This window comes from Impatiens glandulifera, chromosome 1, assembly GCF_907164915.1.
Source record: "Impatiens glandulifera chromosome 1, dImpGla2.1, whole genome shotgun sequence".
Lineage (NCBI taxonomy): Eukaryota > Viridiplantae > Streptophyta > Magnoliopsida > Ericales > Balsaminaceae > Impatiens > Impatiens glandulifera.
In genome coordinates, this window is record NC_061862.1 from 130,303,851 (window position 1) to 130,317,394 (window position 13,544).

The 13,544-nt window shown below is 35.7% G+C and overlaps 1 protein-coding gene across 2 annotated transcripts; it reads right to left on the bottom strand.

Moving 5' to 3' along the window:
- Positions 1-364: 364 nt before the first annotated feature.
- Positions 365-13,325, bottom strand: LOC124919776 (histone acetyltransferase HAC1-like). 2 transcript variants are annotated; one of them, XM_047460107.1, is made up of 17 exons: positions 13,185-13,325; positions 11,782-12,029; positions 11,390-11,501; positions 10,914-11,190; positions 10,078-10,563; positions 7,994-9,798; positions 7,350-7,643; positions 6,985-7,263; positions 6,609-6,737; positions 6,157-6,357; positions 5,355-5,497; positions 4,939-5,251; positions 4,187-4,326; positions 3,353-3,431; positions 2,855-3,244; positions 1,465-1,682; positions 365-856 (listed from the first exon to the last, which is right to left on the bottom strand). In XM_047460107.1, exons 2-17 carry the CDS (start codon positions 11,970-11,972, stop codon positions 745-747), a joined length of 5,169 nt encoding a protein of 1,722 aa, XP_047316063.1. In that variant the 5' UTR covers positions 11,973-12,029; positions 13,185-13,325; the 3' UTR covers positions 365-744. The 2 variants fall into 2 exon arrangements, with proteins under 2 accessions (XP_047316063.1, XP_047316065.1); XM_047460109.1 differs by having other exon boundaries at positions 13,153-13,301.
- Positions 13,326-13,544: the final 219 nt, after the last annotated feature.

Sequence of the window (13,544 nt, forward strand, 5' to 3'; positions counted from 1 at the left end):
ATCTTCTTCTTTTTCGTTTCTTATCTCTTTCGTTTCTTATCTCATTCACCTCACATTTTTAATCATACATTTTCTTCGATCATCTAATCATCTATCTCTTATTCAGCTCGTTTACATACTTATTTTTGTTAAATATTACTATGTTAGAGAATATTAATTTGACTTTTTAGTAAAATGATAATTATAGAATATCTTTATTATATTTATATTCAACCGCTTAGGCACTAGGCGGTCACTTACCGCTCTGCCACCGCTTAGAACACTGGTCTATTATTGCTCCAATGTTGAGAATCAAAGATAGAACCAAGTTTTTTTCAAAATAATAAATAAGCTTATTTTAGTTCTTCTATAATAAAAAATAGTAAAGAAGAAGAAGCCCCTTTTCATTGCCTACATTTTTTTTACACCACCTTAAGTGGGGGAGGATCAGTTTGATCCCAATATAGTCGGTCAATAGTTAATTTGCTTACCACCTTCCACAATCCTTAATATAACTCAAAGAATCACAATACCCATGGGCAAGCAAAGACTTTTGCTGGAATTCTTACACCTAGAAAGACGACGTCAAGCTCTAGGAGATAAGAATGAAAGAATTTCTCTAGCCCTAGCCCAGGTAACACATTAGAGAAATTAAAATACCCATGACCTTAGTTTATTCACATCTCCGCCCCGTTATTTCTTTAGCCCCCAACAAAAAGATACCTTCATCTAAAACAACCATTGTATATATGTACAAATAATTCATCAAGAGCTTCCATCAACCTCAGCCTTCCGTTGCCTCATCATCTCCATCACAGCAGCCCTTCTTCGGGAATCTGATTGTTGTTGTGACCTCTTAAAATGGGCTCTCAAATCTCTGAACAAACCCCCAAAGGAAAAGAAAACATTAAAATGGATTTATAGACCGAGTTAAGCTGTAAATGTAACAGCACAGAGATTAGAGAAAACTAGGACAGGAAGGAAGAATTAGCATAGAAGCCATTGATGAGAAACTGGTTTTGTTGTTGATTTTCATTCAACTAATTCTACAGGATTCTGGTATAAGTTGAATACTATTTATATGCCTATCAATGGTATTTTACAATTACAATCATGCCCTAAGTCCTCTGCTTATTTTACATCCTAACATAAGCTAACACCCAAAACAAAGACATGATTTTGTCAAAACAGATATCACTAGAATGACGTGCCATATTGGAAACAGCATTTTTATGCTAAATATCTCATCTCGATGTTGCATTTGGAAACCGAACTTAGGCTAACAAAGATTCAGAAAATTGGTTTCTTGGATGAGGAACAAAAAAATGTTTCCAATTGGGCTTCTTTCGAATATTCACATTATATTATATAAACCACCAGGTCCACCACAAGGGAGCTTCTCAACTCTTGGAATAATGATCATTTATTTTGAATGTTATACTTTTCTTTCTAGATCAGATCAGTTTGGGATTATGGGAGACGAACCTGCAGCGGGGTACATGGCATTCCGAAACTTTGCAGGCACGGGCATGAAGTTGAAGCAAGTACCACATCCTTTTACAGAGTAAGCAACCACCACCAGCGCGTACTTTGCATTGTATCCCATGTCGAAAAAGTCCTTTCACTTTTCGGCAATTTGGATATTGGCAATGTAAGGAGCGGCATTGAGATGCATGCACCAAAAGCTCAAGCATTTTCCTTAGCTGCAATCAAAATCCCATGTAACCAAATAAAACATCAGATCTTTTTTGAATTAAAAAAAACATTTAATAAACAAAAGATTAAACAAAATCCAGATACATAAGAAGAACATAAGCTATACATGCAAGTTGCAACACAAACTTCAATGGATAAAAACTCCAGGAAAAGGCGCCATTAGCTTCATAACAATGAGACTTTAAAATATAGATAGCTTTATAGACGACTTATTATTACAGGAAAACTAGAAATGAATATATAATGCAAAACGAGTAACCTCTAGATGAGAATGCGCATGGAATACATATATATGAGATATATTATGTAAAGCTATAATTGCAAGTATATATTTTTATTAAATGAGTAAATAAAACATGATATAAGAATTCAGCCTTACTAATAGAAATCAAACAATCATTTACCATTTCAGTCTTCAATGAACAATGTCAGATCAAGAGTTCAACACTTAGTGAAAATGTTGTTTGTATTTTTAGAAATATTGTTTGCGACATGAAAACTCATATAGCTCTGTGTCCCCAAGATCATTGGTTCGAGTTTTCTTTCTCAGACCATTTTAAAATTAATAGCTTTTGCGACAACTTTGTTAATACAGCTTTTTAACATTTCAAAAGGAGAAGCAAGCCATCATCCATTTTTTTTTTAGTTTTTTCTTTTTGTGAAAGGCACAATCTGGCTTTGTTAAAAAATATTGAGGCCAAACAATAAGCTATGCAACCAACAATAAAAGAGGTACAAGAAAATAAACCATGAATAATACCCAAGTACACTGTACTAATCAAAACAAATTGGCGATTAACACTAAATTAAACCCTAACATACTCTTCCACCCATCAATCTTAACCAGAATCACCAAGGCATTGAAGGTATTATGTCCGTGAAAATCTAGAATTCAAACCAGATCCAAAGTTACAATGAACCAACTTGGACAAGAATACCAAGGAAAAGGAACTGAGGAACCGAAAATGGAACCTACAGAGACTTCCAAAAAAAGGTAGACTCTTAAAGGTGACTCTAAGTCTGCAGAAAGCCTAGTACCGTTTTCAGTTGAGATGCAAAACTCAACTCAGGAACAAACTCTACTAGACCATATTTGACTAAACAAGAAGCAGAAAACATCAATTCACTAGGATCTCAAGAGATAAAAACATGTTAATACCTGCAAGACACGTTGTTCCCTAGCCTCTGTGCTTTGTGCATCACGGTCAGCCATAGATGGATTATTAGTTAACTTATGGGCATGATTTATTCCACCCTTTAGATAACAAGCATTGCACACATCATATTCAGGGCAAACCTCACAGCGCCAGCCCTGACCGGCTTCTATATCAAGTGAACACACATTACATGTTGTAACAAAAGCAGGGGCTGTAGGATTGTGAAGATGGTAAAGGGCCATCATTGAGGAATGTTTGGCCCGCCGCAAAGTATCATACTGATAGTGGTTTCCTTGGCAAAGACTCAAAAAAGCCTGTCTCGTATCAAAGAATTCACTCTCTAGATTCTCATCTTTATCAGTAGTATCTTCAGTTACATCAGTTATTTCAATCTGCCAGATTAATAAATTGACTTTAAAACTCTAAAAGCAATTAAACTACAAAATTACTATAACTGTATATAACCAATAACCAACATAACTCCAGACAGCAAAACTTACTGGTTGAAGTATATGTTTGTCCCTATGGTGGATGGGATGCCTCTCTCTATCTTCTCGTTTTTGCTCAGCTTCATAGCATCTGCAAGAAATGTCATTCAGATGATTACTGTAGTCATGGAACTGCAGCGTTGTAAGGCAAGACAAACAAGTGAGGCAAAAAGGTCGGATAAATAGAAGGCTGTTTTCGTATACCAATTTTGCATGTTGATCATGGTCACAGAAAATTTGCATTCGTTATGTTTCCAAATATCACAATGATTTAAAAACTAAAATGATCATAATCTAGAAAAAGAATCATTATAACAAATGAAACAAAAGTTAAACTAAAATTTGGACCGTGATCTAGAAAATAATTTGTATACCAAATGAAGAAACAAAAATTACATCTTAATAGGATCATGATGCAGGAAAATCTTGTGCCAAAAAAAAATCTCTTTCAATTATAACTTTTCAATGGGAATGTGACAAACAATGACAAATTACAAATTTCCATGTAGGCTCAAAGGTGGGTGAGAAAACTATTTTGTGCTCTCCTTCAATCCACTCAAATTTCTTTTCTCTTTAGTTCAATCCAGGCAATTATATGTCTTTTTTATAGTGCAAGCAAAACAATATTGATTGGTTAGTCCTTGTTCTCTTGAATCACTATCAGTTCTTAAGCATATTACAATGATCAATCAGGTCTTATGAAGCTCTCTGAAGAGAAGCACCTTTGGTACATTCTTGATCTAAAGGAAGCCTGGTTAGAGTTCAGAAACTATCGAAAATGTATAAATCTAAGAGAATATATGATTATAAAACCTAAATATCTTATAGTCGGCGGTAAGTTCTTACTCATCACAAATCTGAAATTTTTTGCATTGATTGCAAACCCATCGGTTCCCATCTACCATTAATATGCAACAATGCGAGCATGAGTGCTGCAAATGAACCATGATAAAGTCTTCCTTCATTGGAGAAATTGTTTCACCAAGCTGGAGAAAGAAAAGCTTGTCAGAACAAAGAAGTTACCAATGCACACATAATAAAAGAACACACATTGATTGATGAGACATTCACCAGGTAATGCAACCTGGAAATATCAGAGTGCTGAGTTTAGGACAGTCTCTTAACCAACCTTTATCAACTAAATATTTATGATTGGTAGTAAATAACTCCAAAATAAACAGACACAACACTCAATAAAACAAAGATAGTGATGAAATAATCAAAAGTTGGAGGTCTGTTCTAATGAATTTGAAGGTATTACAGAAAGGGAGGATAGATCTAATGCAGAATAATATATTATTTTTAGATCAAGGTCTTTTCCATAGAAGAGGCTAGAACTACATCCCACTGACATGGCCTCACACATCAATGAAAGTGCTTTTAGTGAGAATATACTTGAGCTACTCTCCATGGAGGGTGCATAGATCTAATGCTGAATTATAATCGAACTTGAGACCTCAACTTCTTAATTTCAAGACTCTTACACTTGAGCTACTCTCGGTGGATCTAATGGATAATAATTATCAATGAGAACATAAGGTGAGTAATACTTTCTAAACCTAATGAAGAAATAATAGGATGAAGAAAATAAACATTACTTTATGCATTAGTATCAAATCTTTTGATGCATTGGAAGAAAGATCAGTCTGTCCAGATGCTTTCAGAGCTCTTTTTGTTATGATCTTCTTGGTTATTCCTTTCTTATGTAACTTTTTTCCATCCTCTTCTTGACGAATCTGGTAGATCATATCCTCTGCAGCACCAGGCCAATAGTCTCCATCAAAGTATGGTAACCTGGATGCGGTAACTCTAGCCTTGCATTCACCAGTTGTAACAAAGAAATGCTCATATAAATTAGTGAGTTCAACCACAATATTTTCCTTCATTGCTTTTTTCAACATGGACAAGTACCTAACCAAAATAAATTCATACCAGTCAAATAAAGAAATTTTTAAACTTGTTAAAAAAACATCATTTGCCAGCTGATGGATAATAGTTCTAGAGAAAAGCTCACCATTCCCTCAGTTTATCAGATTTTGGTGTTTTCTGAATTTCAGGATGGCAGTATAAAATATAATCTTCACCCTTTAATGGAGGGCATGCCCAGATATAGCAACTTGTGAAACCACGTTTCTTGCAATATTCTAGATACCCGATCTGCATAAACATCCAGGTATTCCCACTTAGTAGGTGAATAATAACAGCAAGAACACATGACAAAGATAAGAAAAACTGAAAGCCGTAGAATTGGTCAAAGATTCTTACAAATCCAACTAACAAAATGTGATGTCCACTAGAAACATTTTATTTATAAGAATATTTGACTAGCTACTTTTTCTTGATATGTTGGATGTAAAGTGTATAAATAAACATCTAGTTTTGAGAATCAAGTACACCACAACAACAACAAAAAGACATTGTGATAGACAACATCAGATTTGAGAGAATAGTGAGAATGGAGTAGTGGAACTCACGTAAAATTCATTCAAGAAGTCAAAATCAATATCCTTACATAATGCTTTTCCAAGTTCCAAGAACCAACTCCGACAAATTATCTAACAAGTTTGGAATGTACAATTTGTACGACCCAATCTTGAGGGCTTATAGTTGGTGGAAGATTCATACAAATCAAATTAGGAAGAATTGATTTATTAGTATATTTGACTATATACTATTTCGTTAAAATGTTTATGTAAAATCTATAAATAGAGGCTAGTACTCTATTTCATTCATAAATAAAGACATACAAGACAACAACAAAGTTACACTGCACATCAACTGGGAGATAAAAACATCATTTGAAAACAAATACTCACAAGAATTTCATGGTAAACAAATGTACGAAGGGCCTCCCCTGTTACTGCTCTGACCTCCGGCCTGAAATACTTAACAGAATCCAGATACGAAAGATATACACGGCGGTGATTAGGTTGGTCACACTCAGATCCAAATTCCTGAACATACATGCCAAAAAGGCATACTTCAACCCCTTCAATTTTCTGAAACAACAGTACGACCTGCAAAATTAACAAGTTTCCTCAGCTTGAGGTAATTGAATTTAGTAGTCAAACCCTATTTACTTGCTTGTGGTAGCTAATTCCATAAATTTTATCAGTGTTATGGACACAAGCCTGGAGACCGATCTGATAAGAATACTAAACCGTGGCCAAAAACTAAGACAAATTAAGATAAAAGGACATATTTTTCTATCTTTATATATTAAAGAATAAGAGAAATACAAGAGATTATAATGCATCATACTTCTCACCTTGGATTTGTAGGGGAATTCTGTTGGGTAATTTTCTTCTCCAAAAATTTCAAGAAAGCGTGGCTTCACTTCCAACTTTTTATCAACTGATGAGACCACTCTGACTACTAGTGCTTCAGCACCAGGAACCTGGAAAATATCAAAGAAAAGCTAATAACAGTGATCTGAAATGTAAACCAGAGGTTGCATCAAACAGAAGCAAAGTGAGAACCCTAACCAACAATGTCAAAAGAAAATTCATGAATAGGCCATATACTTAACAGTACAGTGCTTATTATGAACCAGCCAAATAAATTAGAAAAAACATGACCAGTCAATTAAAACCAAATTTATGTTTGCAACACATCTGACAGCATAAAACAAATCCAAGAATCACCTCATCATAACTTTTCCCTTGGAACTTTGCCCTCTCCATCCTTTCGTGCTTCAGCCGTTTAAATAACCTCTGTTCTATATGGTCACTAAGGATTGTCCTTGGCAAATCTTTTGCGCCTAGAACAGCAGACTCAGGTAATGGCAAACGTTCTCCCCTTTCAACTTCTTTTATGTAGCAACGAGGGCAAGTGTATTCAGCTTGCCCGCCATCATTTCTACGACCATTAAATAGTCCACAGATTTGATGTTGCCATGCTTCACAGTAATCACATTGAACCCACTATACAGAATGCCAACAATAAAGTAAAGAGTTCAGTAATATAACATAAAAGAAAGAATTGGAGCAGCTAAGGGTACAGCATATACCCATTCTTCCGTCTCTTCATCATTTTTCTTCTTCTCCATTTTTGACTTAGGAATAGTCATTCCATCAGCTACAATGGTGTCCCCACGGGATTCATTATAGCAAGCAGTGCAGAAAAAGTGGCGTGTATCCCCAGCCCCTATGTAGTACATTGCATTTCTCTTAATACGAGCACCACAAGGCGTACAATACATAGGAGGTGGCTCAAAGGTAAGCCTCTCAATTGCACACAACTGACAAGAGTTCTCACTCATAGAGTGCCCCAATGCTTGATTCTTTTCTGCCTTCGCTTTGCTCTATCAATATTCATGGACAAGATCAGAAGATGATAACAAGATAAGAGTGAAAAAGAAAAGACAGAAGTGCAGTAGACTAGAGAATTAAAAGGAAGACAAGAAAACCAAAAGGGTGAATCAAAAGCACTATGAAACACAGATGGAAAAGAACAATTTAATAACTTGTTTCTGGAGACTGCTGCATATGCTAAATCAATACACATGAGGACAATTTCCCCTAAAATCTGTTTCATTGTGTCATTATACTCCATCAGTTACAATGACCACTCTAATAAATAAAACAGGAACTATGGCGAAATGGCTACTGATCATATGAAATTGGGAGAAAAAAAATTTCTCAACGAACTCACCTGGCCAACCCATCGCCTGAGTCCTCTTATATGCTCCCTAACTTGTTCTGGTGTAAAGAGTTCCATCAATGATACTGCCTTTATCTTTGGCTTCCCAGATTTTGTTGCGACCGTATCTTCAGTAGGCAAAGATACATTCTCTTTTTTTGGTTGATCCACCTCTTTCTCACATTGAATGTTTTCTTCTTCAGCAGGCTGAACAGGACTATTTATTGTAACAGGATCACCGATGGGCTTTGGGCAGAACATATCTTCCATCATGATATCCTTCACTGTCTCATTAAGAGCTAAGCTAACCTGCCCAGCTTTAGCAGGAATTTCTATCTTCACTCTAGACAAGTCAGGTTTGACTAGCATGCAAATATCACCAGTTGAATGATCAAGACCCTGTTTTGCATGAGAGTCTCCATGAAAAGGTCCTGATGCAACAAAACTTTCACCTTCTGAATTAAGCATCTGAGTTGCCTGCTCAGCCTTTATACGTTTTATAGAAGGCTGTCTATCTTCTGAAGCATCAACAAAATGTTGACTTGGCTTGAGAAGTGGATTAGTTGTAGTGTTTCCACCACTAGAGAATTTGAGAGGTCCACCAACTGAATGTTGCATTTCAGAATTCATGCCTGGATGTGCACGAGCTTTCAGGTGCATTTCCAAAAATTTCCTGACCGGAATACAAACAGGACAAGCTGGGTCCCTGCACTGTTTGTTATGGTCGATCAACTTCTTGGTCATAAAGCAACGAGGAAAAGTACATTGAGAAATGTTGCACAAGGCCATGTGCCTACAGAGTTTCTGACCCACTATGCAGTGTACTTCAAGGCATTTCCCTTCTGGAGCCTTGCATCCACGAGCATGCCTCAGAAACAATAGCCATTTCTGCTGGTTCTTAAAATCACGATCACGGTTTAGATTACCAGCTTGACACGTGGCCTTAACTGAGTTAGGAGGATCTACCGTTCTAGTAGCTAGACTTTGATTTCCTTCTGAAGCTATATAATTGCGTTGAGCTTCACCTTGACCAATTATCCTTCTACGGAATTCTTCTTGGACATTTTGCTCTTGTGACAAATTATTAGGTATAAGAGAACCTTCTTCAGACCTGGATTGCCATTGCCCAGGTAGTAAAACATCTGACTGCAATCCATTTGAAAGGGCACTAAAATCATTCTGAGAGTTAACGACCAATTGCTGTGGCTGCAGGACTTGTTGCATCTGTAATGCAGTTTGACCCATAGATGAGCATATATCTTGTGAGGCAGATGGGAGTGAAAGGAACTGAGAGCCTCTGGCATAATCTTCAGAAAGACCATGCTGGAGTTGGCTCTGCATATCAAAATGCTGAAACTGGTTAGAACCTCTCGGTTGCAGAATATCATCAACGAACCCCAACCCTGACTCAGGCTTTAGTTGACTCCCTACGTTAGATGCTAGATGAGATTGGCCAAAACTATCACTTCTCAACAAAATTTGTTGCTGCTTTTGTTGCCTCTGCTGTTGGTGTGGAATAAATTGTTGTTGTTGTAACTGATTAAGCTGCTGCTGAAATTGTTGTTGTTGCTGAGATTGCAAGATGTTATCATGTATAGTCTGCCGGGAATGGAAAGTCATCTTTTCTGATTGCTCAATTGAATTATTTTTTGCAGACTGCTGAAGAGTTTGCAAATTGGATTGACTTGTCATGGAAACTGGTGGCAAAGTTGCTGGATTCAAATTGTGATTGTTCATCATTGAGGCATCATTTGACATAGAACCATAAAGGCTAGTTGACCCAGATGAATGTGCAACATCAACCCCATTTCCATCACCTGCAAAACAAATTTGGAGAAATGAAAATGCAGATATTTTATAAAAACAAAAATAGAATAGGGTTTTTTCCTGCACAACATCCCACCGTAAAGGCTAAGTTACCCAGAAGAATCTCCAATGCTCAATCTCACTTCAATCAAGGAGCTTTCACTGGGAACCAAATCTCTTGAACTTATTATTAAGATTAAGACTCTTACCACTTAAGCTACCATGTGTAGGTATTTTTTTATGAAAACTATAATTACTACTAAAATAAAATAATATCAGAGACACAGTACCTAGCATCATTGTCCTTTGAGTTTGATCATAGTGTTGTTGCAACGGCTTAGGCAAAGAACCATAAGGTGTGGCATTTGAGTAGCCCTCAGAACTTCCGGAAGCATTGGCTAGATGCATATTATTTCCTACTGTACCAAAGCCACCAGCTAAAGCTCCATTAGGGAACCCATAGGATTTCAGTGGCACAGAAATCATACCACCACCACCAAAATGGCTGCCGAGATTGTGCAGTATACGGCTGTTCTGCCCACCAACATGTTTTTGTTGTACTGATTGTGACATCATTGTAGGCTCAGCATTTGAAAACCCACCAGCACCATTGGGAGAATCCATTTTCACAGATGACTGATTATTGTTATTATTAAATCCTGGTGTAGGTATCATCTGGCTTGACATTCTTTGTACACTAGTAGACTGCAACATGTTCCCACCAGGATTCATGGAAAATTTTGAGGTTGACTGTTGATAAACATTAGACAAAGGCCCTGTAAAAATTGGTCACGTGACATTGAGTAAAAGCATGTATTCCATAACATCTCATCTAAACAATAAATATAAAAGCTTTTTGATGAACCGTTTTTTTTTTTCAGATAATTCAATCGATAAAACCTTGTTGATGAATAAGTGGATTATTTGGCTTAAATTTCTAAAATATTCTTTGTATTTAATATTAAAATGTTAGAAAAAATAAAGGAATTTGGTATGAAGTAATTGATGATGGGATAAGGAGTTATTTGGATTAAATCAAAATAACCCATCAAACAAGGCTTAACACTTCAAAAGAACATTAAAGGACCAAACTAATTGCTGTCTATACTCATTGAAGGTTCATTACCAGATGATAATACATTTCCATTGTTGACAACAGATGAACCAATGACATTGCCTCCATTGGAACCAATCAAGGAAGAATCCATGGATGGTGTTACCATCATGTTTGGATTGCTGCTTTGAGGCATGACAGGAGTCGGGATCATCATTCCAACAGAAGAAGAAGAAGACGAAGAAGAATTTACAGCATGCGAATATTGCTGATTATGATTACTCAAAGGAGGACGTTTAATCAAGGCATGCAAACGACTCTCCAGTGTTTCCATGTTCATATAATCCTCCTAGTATAATCAAGAAAATGTCACCATCAAAAAAGAGTATAAAAGGTCACAAATCTCAGGGCTTCAGCAGTTAATATGAGAGAAAAAATACAACAAGAAATGGACACAGAAATAAGTAAAAATAAAATTAAGGTAGTGCATATTGAAATAACATTTGGTGGAAAGTGAGAAATATAATGAAGAAGTTCAAGTCAGCAACCTTTGTAGTGGCATTTCTGTATAGACCCTCCTCCAATCGTTTTACAATATCAATCACCTTCTTGGATTGTAGCTCCTGATTTGAATGGTGTCGCTGCGTTACCAGTTGATAGCTGGAAAATAACAATGTATCAGAATTTTCCAGCTATACGAAACAATTGCAACAAATTGATGAAGGAAAACAAGTGAGGCAATACATAGCAAGTTATTAAAGTTACTCATCTATGGAAAACCTAGGATACAGCTATTAAGAAAAAAAGAGCATGACAGCTCTAGCATAAAAGGGGGTGAGGAGTTGAAGAGAAAGATTTGAAGTGGAGATACAAAACCACAAGCAAGTAATCGAACAAAAGAGTTGTACTTTTAAAAATGGTGCAGAGTAGAACATCTTACATCTTCTCTAGCATAGCTCTGCGAACTTTAACTTCTTCTGGATCCATAGTCGTTGTACTACGACCACCCATGTTCTGAATCTGATTAGGAAGAGAACCTCCATTGTGCTGCGATAGCCCAGACAACTGTGAACTACCTTGATTGGGTAGCTGCCCTGAGATTTGACCTGACATATGTGCATGCATATCCATGCTCACAACAGACTCAAAATGTGTCACTCTTACATGTAAACTCAAGAGTTACATTACCTGCAAGGACATTCATAACCATATTTGATGTTAACAGGATCAACATCTAACATCCTATATAAACCCAAAACCACAACACAAAGAATAAAGACCCGATATTACTAGCATAATTATCTTTTCCATCTTAGTGAAAAAATATCTTGATAAAAAGTAAGACGGCACCCATGAGTTTAGAAGAAGATTTAACATTTTCCAGAATGCACAAAGAGAACGATGGTTGACTAGCATATTTCAACTGAGGATGGAGGGCAGTATACTAATAGGAAACTATTTTTCAAAACATAATGATAGTTTTTGTTTTGGTTTGGAATCGAACTTGTGACCTCAGCCTCTTAAGATGTTCAATACTCTTACCACTTGAACTATCTGGGTGATTAACATAATGCTGATTTTATACCCAAAGCAGCAATATAGATTGAAGATATTGTTACATGAAGTGAATTCTACAAAATATTCCTTGAAAACATTGCATAGAATTTATAGAGGTCAAGAAACAGGGAAATATTCATTCAAGTAATACTTCAATGAATAATCGTAATTGAATGGACGAAGAGTGCAAACAAAAATAAAAAGTTCAAACTAGATCAGGTTTTACATAATATATAATACACAATCTTATAACAAAATCCAATGCTCTCCAACCATGGAACAAACTGCGGGATTACAAAAGCTAGATTATAAGTTTTTTTATATAAAAACAGTTCACAATCAAATATTTTGGTCTAAGCAAATAAAAAGGTGGAAAGTAATTAAGTAAAGCTACCAAAAAACTACTTTTGATTACAGTCCCATAAGCTCATGAAAGGAAAATTCAAGACCCCGAAAATGTAATAAGTTTATGATCTCAATTGATCGAATTGAGAAGTGAAAAATCCATATAAAGTAACAATCTTTTTTTCTTCTGATCATTGACAAAGTAGTTTAAAGTATTGGTGATCAAACCCTAAAAAATTTGAAGGTTCAGAAAATGCTAAATTGTACTAATTGAGACAAATAAGGTCAAATTTCATCAAATGACATGATGGGCTAGAGATCAAACAAGAAAGACCTAAAATTTAGAACACTAAACAACTCCAATTGTTAAAAAAAACCCCACCCACATCAGGATAGCGCATAAACGTACCGAAGATAAAAGAAATTCGTAAAATTTCGAACCTAGCAGTAGAATTTGCGATCAATTTTAGATTTAGAACATGGAAGCTTGAATCGAATATCCATAGTTGACGAAAGAAGACGAAATCATTTCCCGGCGAAAGATATACCACGCTGTATCTCGAATATAGAGAGAGAGAAGACTAGATCAGTTTTTTTTTTACCTCTTTTAGTAATGGAATTGGACATTGTGTATTTTTTTAATTAAAGTTTACAGACCAAATAAATATTCAAACCAAATTAGAAGATTATCTTTACTTTATCCCATTAAGCCCATATAATTTTTTATTTTTAATATTATTCAAATCAATGCACATAATACATACAATCATAAGTTTTTTTAAGGTAACAAATGATCTCGCC